The following is a 26,605-nucleotide window of genomic DNA, read 5'->3' as shown; positions in this document are numbered from 1 at the left end:
TATACTCTGACATGTTTTAATTACATAATTTAAACTTTACTGTTATATTTGTTTTCACTGGCTACTGTATTTCCTGAAATCTATAATGTATTCTAGTGACCATCTCTTCTCTATACATATATAAAGTGTTAAAATGTCTGGTGTCCACAAGAGGGTAGGAATGCCCAATGAATAATTGCAAGTGTCCAGTGTATGATAGTAAACCATGAAGCATACGTCCGTGCATCACGTTGCCCAGCATCCAGAGTCCAAAATGTTGCTGAAATATCCGAGGAGGAAAGGCAACAAGATGCACAAAGAAAGAGGGATGTAATGCATATCCACTAAAGAGAGATTAGAAAATGCAAGACACATTTAAAACAGTCAAACTTACCACTGTACAATTAAGCCTGTTTTAACAGGCATTTTGCTATTCCAGTTATTTACAATGTAATTGTGCATCTTTGATGCTTATTTGTTAATATGAAAATAAAAGCTGTTACTGTTCACTTATATAATTTATATTCTATTTGCCTTCTTTATATATTTTTGTTTTTACATATTAAATCATATTGAGTTGTTAGTTAAACTGGAATAGACTGTAAAACAAAACATCAAGGGTCAATGCCATACAAGTAAAGGACACAACAAAATAGCTCTATTTTAATTCATGCCATTTTGCTTTGTCTGTTTACTAAGCAATGTCATTTGGACATAAGGATAAATACAGCACAGTGGTGAAGAAACTTAACATTTTCCCAGCTGGAGTGGGTGTGTGTGTGTCTGTGCCTGGAATGAACTGGCACCTCATCCAGAGCTGTTGCCCACTTTGCTCTGTTTTCCTGAGACCCTATAATTGGATTAAGTACGCTAGACAATGCAGTGATGGATGGTTAAAACAAAGATCCTATCCAACCACTGCTCAAAAAAGCAATAAAAAGAATGATGGCAGGTGAAATTCACTTTCATCACTGTCTCACCATTTATTTGCTGCCTTTAGAACAAACAATACACTATTTATGCATTAACATTTATTGTACAAGTTACTAGGCTCCCCAGGGGAAACAACATTCAGTATGTGTATATATATATATATATATATATATACACACACATATATATATATATATACACACACATATATATATATATACACACACACATACATACAAACACATACACACACAGACACATACTTTATATATAGATAAATGCATATATGTATAAAATACTGTATATATACACACGTACACATACAAGCCAAACAGAAGTATCTTTTAAAATTCAACACAAAAAAATCCTTTTGTTGTCTGTGTAGAAACAGAAGCAAAAGACTGGAGACACAAGATCCAGACTTTTCAAAGAAACTGGCAGCAGGAGTTACCATGTTTAAATAGATGTAGCTGCCCCCTAAATAATACTTATGCCTCTGTAGGTGGGGCTTAATGTGAAGGGTAATTTTAATGCAAATTTGTTTGAGAAAGGGTATAAATACTGCAGATCTTTTAGTGTTACAACAGTAGCTTCTCTTTTGCCTTCTACAGAGAACACTGCTTAAAGACAAAGCTGTGGCAAACACCACCTAATATTTTTGGAGCACAATTATGCTGGTATGTTTTCAGTTTACTTTGGTTTGTTTTGCAGTCAGCCTTTGGGATTAAAGATTTTTTTATCCTTTACTTTTAGCTGGGCTTCCTTGGCAGGGGACCAGCATCTGGTTAGTTTTCTGCAGCTACCAATTTGAGGCCTGAAGGCGGCACCATCATGCTCACCTTGGTCTGAATTTTATAGCTGCAAGGAACTATACCACTTAGCTGCCATGCAGGATGCTGTGGTGATAAGCAAGGTCTAAAACATCAGCAAGTACAAAAAAAAAAATACTGTGATTGTGAAGGATTTTAAATACAGTGTAAGAGGTAACTAAGAATTCTGTAAGTGGTATGCACTAGTGATGTATCTGATTTATATGGCAAAACAACAACAAACACAGTGCAAAACATTCAGATAGAAATGGGAAAGTGCAATCTGTATTTTTAGGAGTATGTTGTTTGTCACAAAGTAAGCATGCCAACTAGCACAATCTTAACTTTTTCTTTTATATTTTCCAATTAGATTTAAGTTGTAAACATGGAAGTACGGATAACAGCTGTGTTTTTGCTACTGCTCTCCCTGTGCATGGAGTATGGAGGTGCACATTACACCAAAAAAGTTCAACTAAAGGGACCACCCCCATATGGTGGATATAATGTAAAGGGTCACGGTAAGCATACCTCTTTTTGGAAACTTTTCTTCACTGAATTTAATGTAATGTGTGGAGCTTTTTCAAAACAGAATCACTCATACAGCATCTTAGAAAAAAATCAAATAATTAACTTATTGTCAGTTCAGTTACAGTCGTAATCATACACATTTACAGCATGCGAAGAATAAGAAGTTAGTCTTTAAAGGTACAGCAAGAGCTAGTCAGTAATTACACCTTTCCAGTATTTTAATATTTAATAATTAAAATCAAGTTATGTTAAGTGTTAAATGACAGACAAAAAATTATGATAATTCAGATTAAGTTAGCTTTCTCTCCATTATCTACTCGTAATTATCCTATGTTGTACTATTTTGCATTTTCTTTAACAAATCAATTTGTTTTCGGAGGCTTACACTCACAGGCAAATAAATGACTGATAAAACTGTTAAAATGGTTAAATTAAAATAACTTTCTTTCTGACACTATCATCCTGTACTTTTAGGCAATATATTATTCAAAAGAAGTTTGCTAGGAAATGCGACTGGAGCTTTAAATTTATATATATTTACATATTTATACCTACAGAAATATTCCTTTACAACACTGTGGCTGCACTCTTATCTTTAGCCAAGTCAGATGTTTTATAATTCTTTGTGTGTGTATTTGGGGTAGAGGGGGTGTTGTTATTTGCTGTAATATTTCTTAAGCTTCTGTAATAAGCTAAATCTCCCACTTGGAACGAATATTATCTATCTATGGGGTTTTTAAGATGCCCACTCATTCATATACATTGGACCTAGGATGGCTATGAAGTAGCTTGTATCAAAACACAAATAACATTAGTCAGATGTAAATAATAATGCAACTTGCTTGTTCTTATTCTTAGGAAATGTTTATCACGTGTATATTACCTCTCCAATGATTATAAGTGAAAATAGAACTTGCTGTTTTACTTTCAGTGATAAATCTTTCCATTAGTGTATAAATTTGCTTAAATTCTGCATGGGGAATACATATTATATGCATGTTTTGCTGCATTCAAGCTAACAGTTGTTGGCTTTTTTGTACTTGTAAAGAAAACTAGAATATGTTAAATTTATCCTAAGAGAAACATTTGCCAATTTTATTTCTCATCTCCTAACATATATTAGAACATCCTGTTCCAAGAAGTACATTTATATTATGATATTTATGATGAGTAAGAATCCATCCATCCATCCATCCATTTTCTTATACAGGGACGGGGTCTGCTGAGCCAATCCCAGCCAACACAGGGCACAAGGCAGGAACCAATCCTGGGCATGCCAACCCACCGCAGATGAGTAAAATAAATAAGTACTAATCATTGCATATATCTATACTTCTTACTGCTTCTAAAGAAACACATTTAAAAAGAAAAATTAAACAGTTTACATACATATGTGAGAAAGTCAACACCCATTCCCAGGATACTGTGAATGCTAGAGCTCGTAGGAAAATTAGAGTGAGGGACTTCCTTAATACACACAGTATGAAATAATTCAGACATTCACAACAACAAAATTCTACAGTGACAGCTAGAAACAACACTGGAAATACTTGCTACATACTCTCATAAAATGTGTCCAGAATATCAGAAAAGTTTTTGTGTGTGGCATTTCAAAAAGTGGGACAAAAAACATAACCCAAACTAGACAGATGCAGATATACTATATAGTATTCAGGATATACTGTAATTAAAGTTCTCCACCTCATTAATTAAGATCTATATAAAATTGGTACAACAAATACAAATTGAAAGAGGAAATATTTTAATGTAAGACTTAAAATAAACAATAGATATTTTATTATACATTTTTATTGATGTACACAGTATAAACCAATACACACACACATATACAAATACTCAAATATTCAGTCTAACTTTTGTGTTGTCAAAATGTTCACAGTCTTTTATTTTCTTCTGTTAAAAGACACACCCTGTACATTTTCAAGTTCCATAACCTCAAAATTTATTTTGAACAGATATTATGTTAATCATCTAGGCAGTGACCTAATGGCTATGGAGCTGCACTATTGCCAACAAAGGTGAATGCTTAGTTCACCACTAACACATTTAAAATGATTTATCTAAACTATGTGGCAACTGTACAAATACACAAACAGTTGCATTGTATGACAAAGTGCTTCAAGTGCATTTAGTATAAAATGGAAAAAATGTAAAAAGATGAAAATGCATTAGACTATACTGGAAGAAACAAACATTCTATTTGAAATTAAATTACTTAATTTTATATCTGTCTGCACTGCTCAGAAATACCTTTGACAATATCCTTGATTATTAATAGCTCAGAAAGATTATGATATTACAAATAAAATTATGATATACAAGGAACGGAAAAGAGCTTTACAACAAAGTTATTGCAATACTTAATTCTACTAAGGAAATAAAATAAATTGATGATTTTTATTTTGGAATCCAACTATAATAACAAGCAGTTTTCGTACTATTAATTTAATGATGCTATAATGCCTTATTTGCTGACAGTCGTTTTATTTTCAACTGTGATTTGCACAGGAAAACACTAAGAGAAATTACACTCTGAGAACAAATAAGCAGTAAAAGGAGAAACACATTTGTCCATTTAGTAAAATGTATATTCTAGGTTTTAAGCTTATAAAACCACTTTTCACCATAGTTTATAAAACTATAAACAAGATCTTTCTAGACAACCCTAGATCTGCATACCAATATTAATTAATAGAGAGTACATAAATACCCATAGATGAAAATCAATTATGCGGGTACAATAATATGACACAGAACTGTAAGGCAACATTCTGTTCATCCACATTGCTATTACAAAATTTACCATGCACCATGTACCTTTTATCAGGGTGTAGTTACGTATACCTAAGAAAAGAATAACTCTTAATATTATATATCCAATTATCTAACACAAGTTGATTTCTAAAGAAACAGATGCATACAAACTGTTAACATAAGTAAAACATAAGTATCTTTCCAGAGGTTTTTTACATACTCCAGCGCTTCTATATTTAGGTTATTTTAGTCATTTTCAAAAAAAACAAAAAAACACTTGCATTAGTTTGCACAGAATAACCACTAGATGGCAATGCCTGTATACTTGTAACCTTGTGGACACATACAGGTACAAGACTAGAGTAGGTCATCACTTTGTTCCAGTACAGTTTAACTGAAAGTGTTCCCACCAGGAACTCTATTGATACAGATTCAAATATTTAAACAATGGATAGCTTCAGTGATAATACATAATATTTTCTGCATAATTTCTTGTACTGCATTTTAAATAATTAAGACTCATATATTATTCAAAGTGGCAATGGCAGCACTGTGGCCTTGGAATAAGACTACCAGGGTTTGTCTCCCAGGTGCTCCCAGTATGGAGTTTGCATGTTATCTCCACGTCTGTGTGGGTTTTCTGTAGGTGTTCCAGTTTCCTCCCAGATTTCAAAAACATTAAGGTTATGTGAATTGGCCTTGCTAAAGTCGGTGCTAGTGTGTGTGTGTGTATCTGTTCACCCTACAATGAACTGGCACCATGTCTCAGTTTTGTTCCTACTTTGTACCCAATGGTTGCTGGGATAAGCTCCTTCTTACCTATGACCCTGCCCTGGATTGATATTAGTATGATCAGCCTTGGAACTGACTGACTGGCGTTTACTTGTTCTCTGTATATTGTTTACTGTGGGTATTCCATTTTTTTTCACATCCCAAAAATGTGCATGTTAAGTTTACTGCCAACTCTTAAATTAAATTGACCCAGTTAGAGAGAATGTAGGGATGTAAGGGTATGTGTGTTTTCCCCCAGCAAAGGATTGACACTGCTGCACTCAATGCAGATGGATAAGTGTGATGCTGGATTAAACAACCTAGGTTTAAAAGCATATGAAAAAATGAAAGGAAAAAATGATTAACTGTAATCAAATGTTACTCAACCCCAGCCAATATTGTACCAAAATAAGTAAAAGTAAAAAAAAAAAAAAGTTTAATTTTAATTCCAAATGTGAAGTGCTCACCTTAAAAGGTAGGAGAAAAAAGTATTATAGCTATTATGAAAATTGACAGACTAGACTTATTAGTTGCTCAGGTTACTAGGTTTGGGTACAAAGCTAACATGAAAAGTTCTTCCAAGAACATAAGACTTTTTTATTGAACATTCAGCAGTGGGTTATCATTGGGGTAAACAGCAGCTTAAAATAATAAGGATCTCCAAAACACATGAGACCTGTTACGTAAAAGAATTACAAAGTTTGCATAAAATATGCAGTTTCAGAAAAAAATTACAAAATATATAACTATTCAGAATACTATAAAACTGTCATCAAATGTTGAACCTCACAGCAAATAGATTGTATTTAGAATGTACAATACTTACACACTATTCTACTATATAATACTGTACTATATAATTTTACTTTACAATACTCACACTCTATTCTATAGCATAATGTGTCAATGTATATATACATCAGTAGCACATTTGAAAAGAATTTCACCAAATACATCTTGATTTTCTATAATGCAATAAACCAAAAGCTAACTGAATAAACAGCTGTAGAAAATGTAACTGTCAATTCCATGATGCTTAAGTTATTTCATAATAAAGTATTTTTAATCCATCCAACCACCAATCTATCTGTACATCTACCAAATCAAATTATGGAGTCAAGAAGAGTCTTGAGACTTTCCCTGCAGCATTAGGTGCAAGTAAGAACCAACCCTGAATGAAGTGCTAATCCATTGCAGGGCATATTTCATGTACAAACCCACCAGATAAATGGCTATCAAAAGTATATACTGTATTTGTAGTGGTTGAAGTATCTTGTTAGAATATATTCTCTAATTTAAATCACAATAAGAGTGTGGTACAAATTAATTTTGAATATTATAAAATATATAATGTAGCTTCATCTTTAAATCTTGCACTAGCTCTTTTTCCTCACTGAATAAAGTTATTTCAAAACAACAAGAAATACATGCATTTTTAATACAGCAAACTTGGGTCCTTTAAAAACATCCTTTCTGCAACATTCAAACAATAATGCCCTAACACAGATTCACTATTTTTTAAGCAATGATTGTTACCAGATCCATTTTATCAGGTATTTCGCCCAAGAAATTTGAAGATGTAAACCAGACAATTACACAACAAATCAAAGCACGGATGATAAAAGAAAAATATGCAATGTATATACTAAGCCATTCGACTGCATCAGGCAAATGATCGAAGTACTACAACGGTGATGTCAGACTATAATAAATCCCTATAGAAAAAGATGATATTGATAAATAAATTAATTATTATGAACACAACTACAGCATTACGTCTGAATGGAAAAACCATACATTCCTTTGGCTGGTGACATTATGTTGATGTTTAAACAATTTAATGTAAAACTATCCTATCTCATTAGGAAAAGGTATCATTAAAATAGCAGAAACTGGAAAAGTTAGGACTCAGACAAATGTAGTACACTCCAAATAGGTGGCCAAAGACAAAAGCACAAAGAATCAAACTCAAAAACAAAGAACCTCAGACAAGAGTGATAATCTTGCAAAATGAATCACCTTGTACTGATGCTGCATTATAGTGAACTTTAAAGTTATATTTGGTCAGTTAAAGATGTTTAAAAACTATGGGCTACTAATCAAAAAAATGAAGATGCTCTACAAATCATCCGAGAGAAAAAAAGTAAAGACGAATTACAATACGATTAGCATTTAGCATAAATATAATTCTGTTTCCAGAGCCTGGCAGTACACTGCTGAGCTATCAAGTGATTTGATCCTGATCAAACGCGAAACACTTCTCTTAGTCAGTTGCCAGGAACCACCTTTAATATTAAGGAGCAGAACACTGCAACTAATAATCCTTTTATCCTGCTGTTAGGCCTCATTGTTGCCATTTAAGCAAACAAATATATGAGCCATGACGGGAAAGCTGCATTGGGGAGTATATAAACTAAATTTCCAAAAAGGTTTATTCCAATAGACCGACAGAGTTAACTGAAGTTTACTGAAGCAAAACTGGGAGGCAGATATGAAACAGCCTGGAACTATGTACAAGTCCATCTCAGTGTGCATTCAAAATGAGTCAACTTAGAGCCACAAAACAACTCAGCATACACACCTCTTACATATGGAAGGAAACTGAAGTACTTCAAAAAACACAAGGAATGATACAGTAGTGTCATCTACATCATGCCTTGCTAATACAAATTCAATTCTGTTCCATTTAAATTGAGCTCTTCTGGAATTCAAATTAGAAATTCTTACGCATATACAGAAACATAAGACAATAAAATGTAAATGCAAAACCATTCTATATACATAGTTATATTTAAACAAATTTATCGAGTTAAATAATAACATTTGAATATTAAAAAACATCTAAGTTCTATCAAAGGCTCCAATCACTGTAGTAAAAGAAATAATTTCCATCCATCCATTTTCTAACCCGCTGAATCTGAATACAGGGTCACGGGGGTCTGCTGGAGCCAATCCCAGCCAACACAGGGCACAAGGCAGGAACCAATCCTGGGCAGGGTGCCAACCCACCGCAGGACACACACAAACACACCCACACACCAAGCACACACTAGGGCCAATTTAGAATCGCCAATCCACCTAACCTGCATGTCTTTGGACTGTGGGAGGAAACCGGAGCGCCTGGAGGAAACCCACGCAGACACGGGGAGAACATGCAAACTCCACGCAGGGAGGACCCGGGAAGCGAACCCGGGTCTCCTAACTGCGAGGCAGCAGCGCTACCACTGTGCCACCGTGCCGCCAAGAAATAATTTAATCAGCATAAAAAAATATTAATCTACCAGAAAAAAATAGTGGATATTGGATGAGAGGAAAACAAAAACATTCCAGGTGAAAATATACCTCTGAGGTCAGTCCCATTTAATCCAGTTCATGTTCATAAGCAACCAGTGTAGAGCCTAATGTAGCTCACAATCAAACAGACCAGAGAGGAAACAATCATCCTAACACATGTCTTTGGGATAAGGAAGGAAAAAGGGGCACCTGGAGAAAACCCCAAGCATACACTGAGTAATCATGAACATTCCACTCAGACAATGATCAGAGGCAGGATTCAAACCTAGAACACATGAACCATAAGCCAGCAGTGCCAGTCACTGCATCACAGTTCCACCCTCTATTGGAAATTGGAGAGCCAAAATCTAGCTTGTTAAAGCCAGCTGGATGTCCATACCCTCGTGGGCATTTAAAGATATTACAGTAAAGTTAACAACTGTTGGACTTACAGTAAAAATAATGAGCCAAATACAGTTAGTGAGATCTGAATTAATTTTATTTTTTTAGATTGTCAGTTTTTTTAATTGGCTTAGCTTGAATGTTTTGGATAAACAATATAAGAACATAAACATACTTTTTCATTTTATTTTGATAACAATAACACACTTTCTTTTGTCTGATAGCTCAAAGATATGGATGTTAGACAAACTAGGCACATAAATGTGGCTTGGTATGACCTACTATTTTTCTAAAGTATGCAAGACCTTTCTGTAGAAAATATAGTCATTTCTTCTGAGGATTATGTTTCTCTGCATTGACAAAGACTACACTGAAATGTATCCATAGAGGTTTTTTACTATAAAATCATAAAAACGAAAGTTCATTTGCAATGTGCTTTGAGATTCTGCCTAAGTTAGCCTTCAGATCTAACAGTCATTTTAGAAGTTGAGATTATGAAAAGATTAAAAGCATTAGAAGAAATAATCAAAACACAAAAACAAAACAATAACTATCAATAAGTGTAAAATCAATAAAGCAGAAAGTCAGCTTTACCATCATAAATTAATTGGGCAGTAATATACTAGCAAGTCTTAAAAGTTTGTAAAACTGTCTTGAAAGTAACCTAAAACAAATAGTTTATTTTATCTGAATTTCTTCTTATAACATATCTTGCGGTCTTTACTTGCTTTCTACTGAAATCATGCCTACTTTGAAAATATACTTTGAGATGACTGTCACCATAAAAAGCTAAATATAACATAAAGACATATCTAAAGGAGTGAGTGTTAAATTAACTAGACACTTTAAATTGATCCCAGTATGAGTGAGTGTGGGACAGTCCATGTCCTGCAATTGACTTGCACCTGATGTTGCCAGAGTAGACTCTGGCTTCCTCTGCCGGAGCAAGTTCAATAAAGGATATAGACTGAATGAATAATTTACTTTACCACATGTTAGAGAAAGGCTAGTTGCCACATTAGAATTTTTTATTTTCTTAACATCGGTCAATCTCACTTTTCTCTCATCCAAGTTTTACCAAAAGCTGGGGTTCAATAAAAGTTCTTTGAGAAAAAAACATGAATCAAGAGTAAAGAATTTCTTCCCTGATCTATGGATAAACATTACAACACTGAGAACAAAATTCGGCCTAGAGTCTGTATGAGAAAAAAGGTAAGAGATGATGTTGATATGAGAATGAAAACCTGGGCCAATCAAGGCATGAAGACTGATATAGTCTGCTGGAGCTGAGGTGCTAGAACAGAATTTCTCTACAGAAACATTTTGACAATTAAAGTTCACTCCACTATCAGCCTCAGAAGGTGACAACAGAAAAAGGCATAATAAGTAAATTCATCTCATCTCTGAATCTAGGAAACTGTTGCAGAGAAAAACATTCAAATAAAGTAACTTGTGTCCCTCATTGTTTACAGAACCATTTACATAATCAATCACTCCACCTTTAAAGTCTGACCGGTGCATTTTATTTATTATTGTAGTATTTTCTAAGACTTAAGGAACTTTCAAAGTTAGATTTTATTTTATTTTTTTAGAAGAATTATGTGGAAAGGACTGGTGAGCTTTGTTGGGCTGAATGGTCTGGTCTCATTTGTCAATGAACATATATGTTAAACAAAAAATAAGGTATTTAAGTGTGATAATTACATAATTAAATAATATTGCAGTCAGGTTTAATATCCATTAAAGATTTTTCCAAACCTGCTTTTTCAATTACAGAAAGTGCAAACCTCAAGTCATTCCTGAAGAAATTTAGTCCAAGACAAGTACCCAAAGCAGGGTAGCATCCTGGTCTACTGCCAGGTACACACTCACATTCATTAATAATTTCCAAATACAGCAGGTATTTAACTTGATTTGCATGTTTTTATGATGTAGGAGAAAATCCATGCAAACACATGAACGGGCTGGTCATCAAACTTAGGTTAGTTTGAACTGGAATCAGCAGCACAAACCACAGCATTAATCTTCTACACTCTTATTGTTTGTGCCAAAAAACAGAAAAATATTTATTTTAGTACTATATATACTAGTGGCTCTGGAGCTTATAGGTTGAAAACGATTCTGTGAATACATGGAAACATTTTAAAAATGAGCACAAATTCAACAAACAAGAAAAAAAACGGTTCGTAAAAAAAATATCATGGTTCTATGGTCTACGTACAGTAATAATAGGAGACAATGTCAATAAGCAAAAGATCCCATGAAGCAGAGAAGTGGAGATAGGTGTAAATAGGTAAAAACCACAATGGACTGGCTGGTTTACGGTGCCAAAACAAGAGTCTGTCTTCTAGTGAACTGTGTAAGGCTGCATGAATGGTTTAAGTTGGAGTTGCTGGTGTACAGAAACATTGAAGTGGCTTCATGAGTTGAGCAACACTCCTGACTCCAAAGCACATGATTCTTATGTACAGTAAGTCAAACTCATTGAAGGTTTAGACTTGTGCATTGTTACAATGGCAAATTACAGAGATGTGCATAGTGACAAAGGAAGAAAGCAGGTGAGTAAATTCTTCTCCATAGTAAAACTATGAGACAATTTTTTGAGCCTTTATGGAAGTATTGTTTTATCTAACAAAGTAACTAATACCATTCATACTCCATTGCTAAAGTGAAAAGTATACTGCTGAAAAACATTCATGAAGAATCAAAAATTAACATTGGAGTGTTAGGAGTGTTATCCATTACAATCACACATTTAAAAGGAAGCACATTGGGAATCAAAGATTACCTTGACATAGTTTTCATACTAATTTATTGAATTTTTAATAAAGAAAAAAATGCATCATTAAAATCAAACAGTGGTAAGCTCTATGGCACTATGTTTCATATCTTATTCTATTCGTTTGTGTGAAATTTGCATGTTATTATGTCTTCTTGATTTATTCTTCTCACATCACTAATTTGTGTGTGTTGCTTAAAATTGTAACTTAAAATTAGCCAGGAGTGTGAATGAGTAAGGTATGTACAGGAGTATGCCCTGTTAATGGACTCACCCACTTTCTTTTGTTGGTTTCTAGCTATGTTGATAACAATGGCTTTGGCTAACCATGACTCTAAAACTGCATTAAGCAGATTCTGTAAAAGAATGTATGCATTATTATTATTATGTCACGCCTTAAAATGTAAAGTTACAAATTAAGTTATCAACACAATAAAGCTATATTCTATTGTATTAAAAATAATAGATTAGTTTACTGATATAAAGGAAATTTAAAGCTACTCAATTAACATTATAATAATTATTATTAATTATAGTAGTAGGTAAGGAATTTAAAAATACTTTTTTATAAACAGTGTACGAGATGAAAGGAGAACAAGGACCACCAGGAGAACCAGGAGAACCAGGAGAACAAGGAGAACAAGGAGAACAAGGACCAGCTGGACCACCAGGGCCTCCAGGAAAATCTGGCTATGGGGTACCAGGTGCACAAGGACCCCCTGGACCACAAGGACCTCCAGGACAGTCTGCCGTAGGAAAACCAGGAATTCCTGGTAGTCCAGGAAAGCCAGGTGAACCTGGGGCCCCAGGAGAAAAAGGAGAGAGGGGAAGCCAAGGAAGTTCAGGTCCTAGAGGGTCACCAGGATCACCAGGCTCTCCGGGACCAGCTGGTTTATCTAGTACTGGTAAGCAAGGACCCCAGGGCTTACCAGGTCCATCAGGGCCTAGAGGTGAACCGGGACAAAAGGGTCATCCAGGTATTCAAGGTGCACAAGGTCCCAAAGGAGAACAAGGATATGGAATACCTGGAAAACCAGGGGAGAGAGGTCCTGAGGGCCCAGCAGGGCCAATGGGCATGACTGGTCCTGCAGGTGTTGGAAAACCAGGTAGACCTGGCCATCCAGGTGAGCCAGGCAAACAAGGAGCGCAAGGTGCCGATGGAGCTCCCGGTCCCATGGGAATGACAGGCCCTAAGGGTCCACCTGGACCATCTGGGCCAATGGGTATTGGAAAGTCAGGAGCTGATGGTGCTCCAGGTTTGCCTGGCGCAACTGGACCTAAGGGTCCACCTGGGCCACCTGGGCAGAATGGAAGTCCAGGTGCTCCAGGATACGGAAAAACTGGTGCAACAGGGCCTAAAGGAGAAAGAGGGGCAACAGGAGCAACAGGTGCAACAGGTGAGAAAGGAGAGGCAGGTGAGGCAGGAGAGCCAGGTGAGGCAGGAGAGCAAGGGGCAGAGGGACCTGCTGGGCCTCAAGGTGAAAGAGGGCCTCAAGGTGAAACTGGAGCAACAGGTCCAAAGGGTGAAAGTGGTCCTGCGGGGCCAAGTGGTCCAAAGGGATATAAGGGTGATCCAGGTACACCAGGGTCTGATGGAAAACCAGGTTACTCAGGACCACCAGGCCCTGTAGGACCACGAGGAGCACAGGGCGCAAATGGCGTGAAGGGAGAAACAGGACCAGCTGGAGCACCAGGAACCCCAGGAGAAGCAGGCCTACCAGGTGCCAAAGGAAATAAGGGTGATGCAGGAGAACCTGGAGACAAAGGAGCAGATGGACCACCAGGTCCCAGAGGACCTAGTGGCCTACCTGGATCTGCTGGCTTACCTGGCCAAAAGGGTCACCCTGGTGCTCCTGGGAAACCTGGTCCAGCTGGAATAGCAGCAAAAGCAATTCCAGGTCCAATGGGACCACCTGGGCTTCCAGGCCAGAGAGGAGCAGATGGTCAGCCAGGGCAACCTGGACCACCTGGACAACCAGGTCCCCCAGGAGAAGAATATTATGGAAAAGGAAAGTCAGAACAGATTGTAGCAGCACCTGCTCCCCTTTCTGCTTTCAGTGCCCTGTTAACCAAAGCCTATCCAGAATCTGGGAGCCCCATTCAGTTTGAGAATATCCTGTACAATGAGCAACACCATTATGACCCTTCTTCTGGCATCTTCACATGCCAAATTCCAGGGGTCTATTATTTTGCTTACCATGTGAACGCAAAGGGATCTAATGTTTGGGTTGGCTTGTATAAAAATGGTTCTCCAGTTATGTACACATATGATGAATATCAGAAAGGCTACATGGACCAAGCCTCAGGAAGTGGTATCCTTTACCTTCATGAAAATGACCAGGTATGGGTCCAAATTCCAAATGATGAATCTAATGGTGTCTATGCTTCAGAATATGTTCACTGCTCTTTCTCTGGATTCCTAATTGGCTCAACGTGATACCTGATCTGACTTAAACATCTGTTACTTCCTAAACCAATGAACTGTTTCTTTGTGGTACGAATATCTTGATTTTGTAAACCCCAACTAACATAAGAAACTGAAAATTTTGAACATATTTAGTATTTTGTATAGCTTTCATTTGTGGATTTCAAATGTATCAAACATGCTACTTGAATATCAAAGATTTGCCAGTAACAGCTACAAAAAGAATCACATGTAAATGGTGTATACAGTAAATCACTTTTGTAGAAATGAAGACAAAGAAGTAAATAAGTTCTTTATCCCTTAACTTATAGCATGTGCCTGTTGAAAACCCTTTAGTAATGAAAAATAATGATAATAATAATAATAATGATGACACAATATCCAAGATAAAGTTTGTACTTTACTGTTTGGCTCCAAACTCAAAAACCCTTAAGTGTTTGTTGTGTATTTGAATGTTTGTCTCATTTAAAACGTGTTACCAGAATGTGTTAAGTAACCCAATAAACTGGCTCATTTCCTTATCTTTTTATATTTGTTACAGTACCTTTTGTAATACTTCAGAATATCAAAATCATTAACTATAGCACTGCTTTACTTTCTTAAAATGCATGGAAACATCCCAATTACTACAATACATATTTTATGCAAAGCATATCATAGCTCAGAACAAATGAAATTTCAATACATTTTGTCAGCAGGAAAATTGGCAAAACAACTGATTTACACTTACATAAAGTTTTGAAAAATTTGAAAAGTTTATGTGACCCAAATGCATATAACAATCAATAAATAAAAACAACTAGACCTTATTAGCAGTAAGTGATGTTATTTTACATTACAAAAATATCAGCACTCCTATCGTAAAGCTGTGTATAACCAAAAACTACATTCAGGTAATAACTAATCTCTGCCATATGGCAAATTAAATAAAAGCACTTTTATATTTCTATAATATCAACCCAGCCACTGCACTGTGAGAAGACTGTACATTTTCCCTGAATCTGTGTGGGCTTTTCTACCATTTCCAAAACATGTATTTGTTAGGTTAATGAGTGACTCAAAATTGGCTCTGTACAAGTGGATGAATGGATGCCTCTTCTGCTTCTATCAATAAATGGACCTTTTATGCAGAAAAATATAGTATGTAGCCATGTGCTTGAAACAGCAGAACAGGTGACAAGGGGACACCTACCTTTAGTAGCACTGTAAGGATTCTTAATAAAAAGGTTGCTATAGTAGTACATTCGAACAAGCACAACAAATCCATCCATCCATAATCCAACCTGCTATATCCTAACTACAGGGTCACGGGGGTCTGCTGGAGAAACAAAGAAAGGCAAGAAACAAACCCCGGGCAGGGCGCCAGCCCACCGCAGATCGTGATACAGCTTTTGATAAATTGTATACACTACCTTAAAATCAGTAAACTGATGAGTTAAATATTTACCTGGTTATTTACAGTACTTCTTTTTATTTTTCATTTATGTATTTTTGGAAACACTGAATCAAAGTAACATGCAAATTATAAACAATTTATACAAATGTACAGTAATTCTATAATTGGAGCACAGGGTATGTTTAGGATACTGCAGCATGTTAGATGAAAAATCTAAACAAGCAGCTTACCAAACTGCAACCTAAAGCCTAAATCATAGGATCACACTGCTAATAGTTATATCTTGCACGAAAATACATCAAGGCACCAAATAAGTGCTAAATAAAGAAAGATCCTCTGAAGGGTTTAGACTTGCAGCCTAATATTACAGTGACTTAACAAATTTTCACACATTTTTCCTTTTTTCCTTCAACAAACAATACTGTTGAAGGAAAATGAAATGTTTCGATGTGTGTTGAAATGCTACTACTAACAGGAATATTCATATTTTTGAGCAGCCCAAGTAAAGAGATTCCAGAAAATATACTAGAAAAAACAATTTTGTATTTTTGTCAATAACTCAGCAAAACAATTACAATTATATTTTTATATATACTGTAGTCTTTCACATATGCAATACCACTGTGAAGCAGAGAATGAAAAACAAACAAGCAGAATATCTGTGATATTATCCCACTGCATTAAACAATCAGGAGTAAAATATGCTTTAAAGAAAATAAGTTATCCTGCATTTGAGAGAAAAAAAAAGTAAAATGGCCTTTCATTGCATCAAAGCTGATAACTTTTGACCTACTTCTGTAATAAAGAGGAGGGTATTAACATCAAGCAAAGATCACAATGGTGATAAGTGACACTTTAAAAGAGCAACATAAACCCTATACAGGATTATTAGAAAACAACAAATTTTAAAGAATAGTATTTCACAAAACAATGAACCTATAGGGCAGTATCTGTAAAGTTAGCAAACAATATTTTGTTGCTTGTTTATGATATGCTAATATTGTTCTTTTGTGTTGTGTGAAAGTAAAAACCACTTTGTCTTGAGGGTATAATGTAATTTATGGAGAGAGTCACTTGAAGTTTTCTTAATAACAAAACAATTCTTCATAAATGCATCCGGCAAATAAAAAGGCAATGAAGGCTAGAATTTAATGCAAAATGTTTGGTAGACTGATTGGTAATGAAAATAACAAAATGACAAATTTCTAGCAGTATTTACTGAGAGTCACATCAGACAAGCATCAAGATTAACAAAAACTTTATTTTGATACGGATTTTAGAATTAAGAAAGCAGCCCTTCAGGAAAGCCTGGTTGTACATATTGAATGGAATTAAAGGCAACAGTGTAGCCATACAACCAGGTCTATGCCAAGTTTTTATAATATTTAATGTCTCACAGCTGAAGGATAGCATGGTGATACTGTAGTTAGCACTGCATTTTCACAGATCCAGTGTCCTAGGTTTGAATTGCACAACTGCTCTTTGTATGTATGGTGTTTACACCTTTTCCCTGTATCTGCAAGGGTTTTCTATTCAGTACTCTGTTTTTCTTCTCACATCCCAAACGACATGTAAGTTAGGTTGATAGGCAACCCTAAAGTGGCCCCAGTGAGAGTGTAGCCCTGTTCTGGTCTGGCACCATGTACAGGACTGTTTCCTTCATTTTGTATATTGTTTTGCTTATAACCTAACAATTATCTTTTTTGAAATTATATGTTAGTCTTTATAAATTAAACATAAAAGAATATAAAACCAGTATAATTATGTCAAAAACACATAGTTTTATTTTTTATTTCCACACAATATATAGAAAATTTTGCAAAATTATTCCTGCAATAACTTAAGCCACTTTCATTACACTAAAAGCTTTTTAAAGTAAATTTTAATAAAAAAATGTGGTTAATGCAAATATCATTTCAGTTTTATAAGCAGAATTCAAGGTCCACCACCCCCTGCCAGAGGTTGAAAAGTCTAACCTTACCAATTACACAAGATGAACTCCTAAATAAATGCATAATCAACAATATACCACTGCATCAGTGGCGGCAGGTGGTCATTCAAAACAGAGCAAGCTTATTTTAGTCCTAAATCATAAAATTAGTCAATTATTGGATCATGTTGTTTATATGTATATTCTGCCCCACTTTCTTTTTGCATAAAATGGTCTATGTCCCTGTTATATCAACTGGGAGTCTCAATGGTCAGCAGAGCAAGGTTGCTTAAAAGGTTTTGGCCCATTGTGTTGTGGCTGTACAAACTGACTTGTTTAAAGCAGGGGAAACTCCTCTCTACACCTGCTAATGTAGGTCCAATTGTTGCCACTAAAGACAATAGTTTATATACCTGAGGCACTGAACTATCCAACTTCATGTCTTTAAAAAACACCAAGATATCACACAGCTTACCCCTGTTGCTCTACAAGTCACGATTTAAATACAGGACTTGGAGTTCAGATCTCAATCTCCCTGAATTAAAGAAACGACTATAACTTTTCAGGACATTTTGGAATGCCTCCTCAGGAAACAGCCATTTCATTTGATCAAATTCCCCATGATTGATTAGTTCTAGAAAAGCATATTCTCCAAATTTGAAAAACACTGAGAAATCTCCTCCATAAGATTGTCTGGGATGGCCATGTACAGATTTTTGTAACGCTCCTGGGGATCCTCCAGTTGTAAAAGACACAGACACTTTCAATTGCTGCTTTTGCATGAACAGCTTTGATAGCCTCCTCTGACCACTTCTTCTTTGCAAAAGCAAGGAGACTCTCAATTCTTTGCTTCCAGTAAAGACAATCCATAGCCCTCTGCTGCATAATGTCAAAGACCACATCAGTTTCAGAGAAGATTTGTTCATATGCATTCAACATGAAAATAAACTCCAAATTCTCCAGTGTCTTTAAGAAGCCTTTGGCAGCATTAAATGTGTCCTCATCTACTATGGTCTCATCCCTGATAATCTTTTCAAAAGTCTGCAGGAGCCCATCCTAGTTGTTCACCACAATACTCATTATTTGTGATGTAAATTTCCACCAAGTAGGAGTGTTTCTGGGCAACCTTGAATCCCCTGCAGACTCGAGAAACACATCCTGTTGGTAGATTTAGATGAAAATCTGGTAAACCCAGAGAGATTTTCAAAAAACATTCTGGATCCAGACAAGCACTTTTCCCCCTAAGACAACACCTGGTTCAGTCTGAGTGCATAGTAATATATAAACATTGCATTGGGAGCTATTGCTTTAACTTTAGCCTGAAGTCCATTCAGAGAGGAAGCCATGATAGCAGCCCCACCATAAGTTTGAGCCACAACTTTTTCTTTGTAATTGTAGTCCTGCATGTTTGCATTTAAAACATTAAAAAGACAGACTTGGGCATGTTGCCCCCCAAAAACATTAGATAATCCAACAAATCACTCCTGAATCTAACCTGGCGTATCAACTTGTCGAACTGTAACAGAGAGTTGTGCATGACATAAAATGTCAGTTGTCTCAATAACTTGCCATGCAAAAAAAGGGAGCAGTCTTAACTTGACCTTTAATTTCATCAACAACTGTAGCTGCAACAGCCGAAATCAAATCATTTTTAATTTAATGGGATGTGCAAGAAAATACAGAAGATGACTAGAAGTGTGTGGTCAAGACAGAATCATATTTGGAAAATGTTTCAATGAATTCTTTGTAATTCCACTTGTTAGCAGTATCACTACCCTCATCATGCCCTCTGAATGGCAGTTCTTGACCGCCAAGCAGTGAAGTGGCATCAATTAGGCAGTTAAGAAAGGCCCTGTTTTTTTTCACTATTGCATTGTGTTTTGCCACCTGAATGTGAACATTATTATTTGCATGTTCTACTCTGACACTGCCAAGACAACTTAACCATGCACATGAACTCACATGTTCATTATTTATCTCATGTCTTTTGTATGCTCTGTCAAAGTTAGCCAGATCCCCAAAACCCAGTTTTGACCAAACAACCCGAGGTGGTTTCATTAAGAGGCATGGCCAACAGTACATTCTCTTTGTCACAACACTTCCAGTCAGCCAGCTCATTTTGTCATACCAGGCAAGTTGAAAAGACAGATTATTTTTTCCATGACGTTGATCTGTCCTACCATTTAAGGAAGGCTATTAAATGGCTTCACCAAAATCATGTCAACAATATTAGCACTGTGTGTCATTATGTACAGTATATCTAGCTAGCTGGATGGCTAGTTTCCCCACACCACCATTAAAACTACTTTGAAATAAATTAATGAACTTCACTAAACTAAAACCAGGAGCAAACTCAAGAACACTATATTTATGTTTTTATTTACAATAGGATAGGTACAAATGAAAATATTGGGCTATATTGCTAGGAAATAACAGACTATGAACAGCAGCTTGTCTTACAACTCCATTTGCCAAAAATTAACATGGGACTAAACTTGAAATACACTGAGCCAAAACACTGTCAATCAAAAAGAGGTCCTTTCAAAGTTCCTCCAAATATCATACTGTATATAAGCCCTGCGTCCTAACCAGCCCACTGCCCCGTTTACTTCCAGAGACACTGAGTTTCCCTGGAAATTACGTTTTTGAAGTATTTGTCCAATAAACATCTAGTTTTGCTGCACAGAAAACAAAGCATACTCTAAAATGTCATTGAAGTCCAGTGGGTTTTAATGGATCGTGCTGCCCCAGGAATGTATGCGGAAAAAAAAAGTCACGTTAGATGACCTGAAAGGAATTAGTGCCGATTCTAAATGAACTAGCCCTGAAGTTGAACACATTCCAGCACGCTCTTTGTAATAGCAATGTAAATACAACAGTATATATTTGACGTATTTTTTTGTGACATTTTAGAGGAGGCAGAACTTACCTTGTATTCTTAGAGTGGTCACCACTAATCTCCACATAGCGCAACACCTTGATTTTTATATACTGTAAATAATAAAATTGTGCTTTTGTATTGCAAAATCAGTACATGTGCTGCTCATGCACTGGTGAAGAATGCAGGATAGTCACCTGGATCTCTGTTTGACACCTTCTGTCTTTCACTCCAAGGAAAGAACCCAAAGTGGGTGTAATGAGAGAAACTTATCAAACCATGTAAATATACAGCAGGGCATGCCAAACACACTAATTAAATTCATAAGGCAAACTAACATTTGATCATAATTTTCAAAATGAACATATAGAAAAGGTTATTGTAATCGTCCATTCTAATATATGGATGGTATTCATTAGGCCACTGCTGTTTGATCTAACAATGACAGCTCTTATTTTACTGTGAAAACAATTTATCAAGCAATGAATTGCCCACTCAAAGATAAGAAAAATTATAAACAATTTAAGAAAGGTTATTTTAACAATGCTGATGAAGTTTTGATGCTACAGTAATCTTGCTAAATAACAGGACTGAAGATGTAAATAATTGTTAAACTAGACTAACCTGCCTAATTATTTTTAGAAGACAGCACATACAAAATGCTTAAGATGAAATATAAAAATTTAAATATGTAAAAGCCAATTTAAAGCCAATAAAAAATTAACAAGCTATATTTTAACAATAGCTAAAGCTAATGCTATTTATAAGAGTAAACAACTGTGTTTATAATGAATATGATTCAGAATACATTTTCATGATTTTAGCTTTGATGAAACAAATTCAGTGCATGATTTCTAGGCAAATTTGATAAAGATATTGTTTTTTCAGAAATAAAACAAGCATGTGTCAATGTTTACATGGAGAACGTGTCTTAAATCAGCATTATGGAAATGAAAAAAGAATCATATGCATTACATACATTTGTAAACCCTAAACATGAATACAGCATATGTTCAGCATTCTTTACTTTTTTTAATTTACAAAGATACATTTGTATTCTTTAATTATTAAAATCATTACAAGTGAACAATTTCAACCATTGATAGGGTTTCAAGCTATTCCAATACAATCTATTACAATTGACAGCCATTGTTAAACAGGAAATATTATCATCATACAAACCAAAAATCATGGTTGCTAAAATCACATTTTTCTTACCTTTAAATGCTGAAATATTGTAATTGTGATCTATAGCAGAAATAAGATCCTTTGAAAAATCTGCCAAAGTCCGATTCCCATTCTGCAAACAAGGATAGTAATTTAAAGAAATGAAACAAACATGGGTTCTTAGTACACATCATTTTTCACATTCATATTAAAATCTTTTTTTTTTTTTTGATACATGTTCTTTTAGCTAGTTTACAGCATATATTTCATTCACACCTTTCTACACTATTCAGTAAAGGACATTTTTAATTTTAGTAAGTGAAATTAAAAAGGAACTCTGATAGGACTTTACACTGAGCAAAGCAATTTTTTGTTCTATGACCATCATGAAGCAATGTCTGTTCTTTTTGATCCCCCATCTAGAAATGGGAGTGACCTTCACTTAAAGAAGAAGCCACAGTAAAGAGTTGCTCTACTTCTAGCATTCTGAGTCTTTGCCCAAACTCTACTTTTGTCTGAAGCTGGCTATGAGGCAGAATTAAACCTTGCCCAACTATCACTTTCTAGAGCAGAGACGGTTCCAGTTTTCTTTCAGGAACATTTGGCTAAAATTCCTTCCAGCAGCTCCTGTTGCCACTGTACCCCAGTTACTTTTGTTGCCTTTAACAGGTCTCAGTTGCACATTTTTTTTAAGCAGGAATGCTAAGCTGACCCCTAGCAGAGCAATGAGAAGGTACTGTTATCCTGACAATTGTCCCCTTCTAACCTTTGACTAGGCAACCAGGCCCTGGTTTATCCCAGGAGTAGCCCAGTGCCATTGGTGGTTAGTCAGATCTAGTGGCCTTTAGTTCAAGTCTATGCATCTTTCATACAAGTTTAGATATCCATGTCATCTACCATATTGCCTGCCCTCTAGAATTCACTACCAAATCGTTTAAGTAAGCCACCCTTTACCACCATGTGACACAGTATTAGTCCTTGAATTTTAAAAAAAAAGATCTTGTGCACATGTTGTTTCGTTGCCTGTGCTGTATTATTTTGCTTGTAACGGTTTCTGTCTGGGTACATCATCATATCACATTCCAAATTATTTAATCTCATTTAGTGTTTTGACAGCTGGGATTTACCCTTACATCAAAAATTGCTATTCCAATCTACTACATGAAGAAAAAAAAAAGGTGAGGGGAATACAAGGAGTGCTAGACAGAGAGAGAGAGAAAAGAATGGAGTGGGATCATGATATTCATTTGAGGAAATGGGTAACGTGGCGGTTTGTCTGAGAAAGCAGGTTATATAAGGCCCACAAATAGTTCATGTGTGTAGGAAGAACATAGTACACTAGAGGGCACTCAAACTTTGTCTTCTATAGCTCAAGTGAGTACTTCCTGATCCAAGAAACTACACTAGGGACTGGCCTGGACGTGACCCCATAGAAATAAGATCTGTAACAACCTATGGCTACAATGTGTTTAGTGCTGTTGGAAAAATGGTGCAAAGATTAGGTCTCAGCCAGAGTTGAAAGGTGAGAGGAAGTGTGCTTTTATATAACTTGGTTGATGTGTAAGTTGGAAAAACCATCCCAGCACACACACACACACACACACACACACACACACACACATATATATATATATATATAATAATTTATACACAAGACAAAAATACTACTACTACTTAATAATGTACAGTAGCTATGCCCAGTAATTTTCTTTTTCTATGTTCTCCTTCTGTTAATACATAACTTTTGTGAGAGTTTTACAACAAATGGATCTTTCTGATATTTAGGACTCCTGCATTGTAACACATGAAGTGATATAATTGTCTTAATCAACAAGTGGTATGCAGTTGTAACAAAACCAAAGATGAAACCAAAAAATATACCTCAAGGATATAAAACAAATCAAAATAAAATACACAGCTGGGAGTTATGCTTGTGTGTTGAATTATTATTACCTTCTGTAATAAGTCCACTACTCTTGCAAACAACAGGGCTCCAGGAAGGTCAAAGTAGTTGTCATAAAAATAATATTTAGCTAGTGGATAAAACATAAAAACTAAATTACTAATAATCAAGAAACATCAAAACTTATATATACAGTACACTGTATGAATACTTTGAAAATGGTAAGATTATATTTACTTATGTTATACTATTTTAATAATTCATTATTATTAGCTACATAAATCATCTTGTGATCATGTTTAATTTAAAAGGTCCTATATATTGCATAAGTAACAATTACATACATAATGAAAATTATGTAGTATATATTTGATTAATATAATGTCATAATTTTCAAAATATTCTAATGTGCAAAGTGAGGACTATCACAAAAGTAACAAAGTTTTAAATATTTCCCCAAACATAACATTGTCATAAATGTAAAATTAACAGTTTATTAAATAGTGTATGCACATAGTACCAATCAAAAGTTTGGACATACCTAATTAAATATATGTGTTTCATAATCATAAAGAAAATTAAGATCATTTAAATATTTTATATTTCTTCGCAACACAAATCTTACAAAACCAAAAAATAAGTAGGCTTCATGAATTTCACTATGCTAATAAATGTGCCATGTTTCTTTCAAAATGATCAATTTATTTTTGAATTATCATGACATACAGCTACACAGAAGTAGTGAAATCATGTTCAGGGAAGCCTAAAACATTTAATGTATCACAAAGTTTGACCTTGCCACAATACTTTGCCTAGGCTCTGATTATTTTAATTTTTCTTGTATTTTGACACAAATTCCTATGGAATCCCTGCTAAATTTCATCAGGGTGGTAAAGACAATCATTTCAACAAGAGGGCATACATGAATACATTGTGCCATCTTACAACACTACCTAGGATCTTGAACAAAATTACAATGGTACTCTAATATACAAGAATGCAGTCTTATATGTTATAAACAATAAAAGGGCTGAAATGCACAAAGTGAAATACTAAACAATAAATACCTCCCAATTTCCCTCCGGACTTACAAAATAGTATCTAGGTCCTGCTTCCCTACACCAAAACAGGTATAATACTTATACATTGTAGGTAGGAAAAACTAAATAATTTTTTGATGATTGAGTGAGCAAATATTACTTTTTCTCTTTTCAGCTTCACATAAAAAACACTATTGGAGTCTGCGTGTAAACTGTATGATAGCAACAGTCAATGTTAAGCTTACATATTCCTGGCTGTTTTGCATCTATAAATCAATTGTAATTACACCAAATGAAAAAGGGTAATATTAGCAAACAAGTGTAAACAAACCAGTTCTTTAAAATGAGACAAACAAAACTAGTCCAAATCAACTAAAAAGGAAAGTACTAACCTGACCTTGTAAATGTACTATTTAAATTGTTAAAATGTTTCCATTTCCGTTCCTTTCCGTAATGCTGAACAATTTCATTTGTGCTTAAGTTTTTTGTCCCATGGGTTGCTCTAAAGAAATGAACTTCACATATGTTAACAATCATTAAAGTATTAAAACACTTTTTTTTTGATGAAAAACAACTATCTAAGAAAAACCATACATAACAGGGATATTTTGCATTACTGTATCTCAGCAGGCCTAATGCAGGGAAAGCAACAAATAAAAAGTTTCAGTGAACAATGTAGAAATTTAGCACCGATTTTGCAACATAAATCCAACTTTGGTTATTAACATAGTTGCTGGAACCATTTCAGTGTATGAATTACAAAAGATGGTTCATCATTGACATTCTGTTAGAATTTCAACTTACACATTGACTCTGGCATCTCCAAAAAATAAATGAAAATTTATTTTCTAAGAAATGTTTTAGAAAATAAAAGTAAGAATGTTTGTGATAGAAATACTGAACATTTTGACAAAAGTTTATGTAATATTATGATAAGACATGAAGATCACATGACCAAATCTTTACATACACTCAACTGTCAAAGAGAGTTCATTAGTCACTCATGGCAGAATAAAGCAGTTTAAAAAAGTACAACAGCTTAATTATCTTATTGATGAAACTTTGAGAACACACACAACAGAATATGCAAGCCTCAATACAATGAACTTTTCTACCTTGTCTTGCTTTTTAAACAGTGTTAAAAGATACTGTTTTACAAATGTGAATGCTAGTATATTACCTTAATATGGTTCCATCTTCTGCCAATTTAATCAGGTTTCCCTCTTCAAAGTCCAAAACTAAACCTTTAAAGCTGAATGGAGTGAAGCAAGAAAAATTCAAATTATCTATTGTCTGTAATACAACATATATAGTAGGCTTAAAGCAGGTATGGTTATATTTTACTACAACATCTATGAAAACTGACTTCTTTTCAAATTAAACTGCATCAAAAGCTCTACTTATGTTCTATTCAAAGTATGTTATTATAATTAAATTACTGATTAGAATTAATGAAGTAAAGCTTTTCAATAAAGTTTTTTTTTTTCAAAACTACAAGATTACAACTACCTTAATGGTACATAAAAAATTGAATAATCCGTCCATTTTCAGTGACTCTTTAGTAATAATACAAAAAAACCAAATTGAAGTTGCCTGTAATATTGGATTACTGTAGTT

General features: G+C 34.9%; 2 protein-coding genes across 2 annotated transcripts in view; one reads left to right on the top strand and one right to left on the bottom strand.

Moving 5' to 3' along the window:
- Window positions 1-26,605, bottom strand: part of nt5dc1 (5'-nucleotidase domain containing 1) — a 344,196-nt gene that overhangs the window by 299,280 nt on the left and 18,311 nt on the right. The window contains exons 3-6 of the mRNA XM_039747962.1: window positions 26,169-26,240; window positions 25,381-25,490; window positions 23,999-24,078; window positions 22,097-22,178 (exon numbers count right to left, since the gene is read on the bottom strand). Of these exons, the coding sequence (XP_039603896.1) occupies window positions 22,097-22,178; window positions 23,999-24,078; window positions 25,381-25,490; window positions 26,169-26,240 (344 nt within the window). The remainder of the gene's footprint in view (window positions 1-22,096; window positions 22,179-23,998; window positions 24,079-25,380; window positions 25,491-26,168; window positions 26,241-26,605) is intronic.
- On the top strand, window positions 1,483-15,201 carry col10a1b (collagen, type X, alpha 1b). The gene is made up of 3 exons (XM_039747961.1): window positions 1,483-1,589; window positions 2,092-2,239; window positions 12,825-15,201. The coding sequence occupies exons 2-3, from the start codon at window positions 2,107-2,109 to the stop codon at window positions 14,684-14,686; spliced, it is 1,995 nt and encodes a 664-aa protein (XP_039603895.1). The 5' UTR covers window positions 1,483-1,589; window positions 2,092-2,106; the 3' UTR covers window positions 14,687-15,201.

Source organism: Polypterus senegalus, chromosome 3 (genome assembly GCF_016835505.1).
Source record: "Polypterus senegalus isolate Bchr_013 chromosome 3, ASM1683550v1, whole genome shotgun sequence".
Lineage (NCBI taxonomy): Eukaryota > Metazoa > Chordata > Cladistia > Polypteriformes > Polypteridae > Polypterus > Polypterus senegalus.
The sequence above is the reverse complement of the archived record's forward strand: the minus strand, read 5'-3'. Positions and strand labels throughout refer to the sequence as shown.

Coding starts and splice junctions, on each gene's coding strand:
- col10a1b (XM_039747961.1), top strand. CDS start 2,107: ATGGAAGTACGGATAACAGCTGTGTTTTTGCTACTGCTCTCCCTGTGC. Junction 2,240..12,824: donor ATATAATGTAAAGGGTCACG/GTAAGCATACCT, acceptor TTTTATAAACAG/TGTACGAGATGAAAGGAGAA.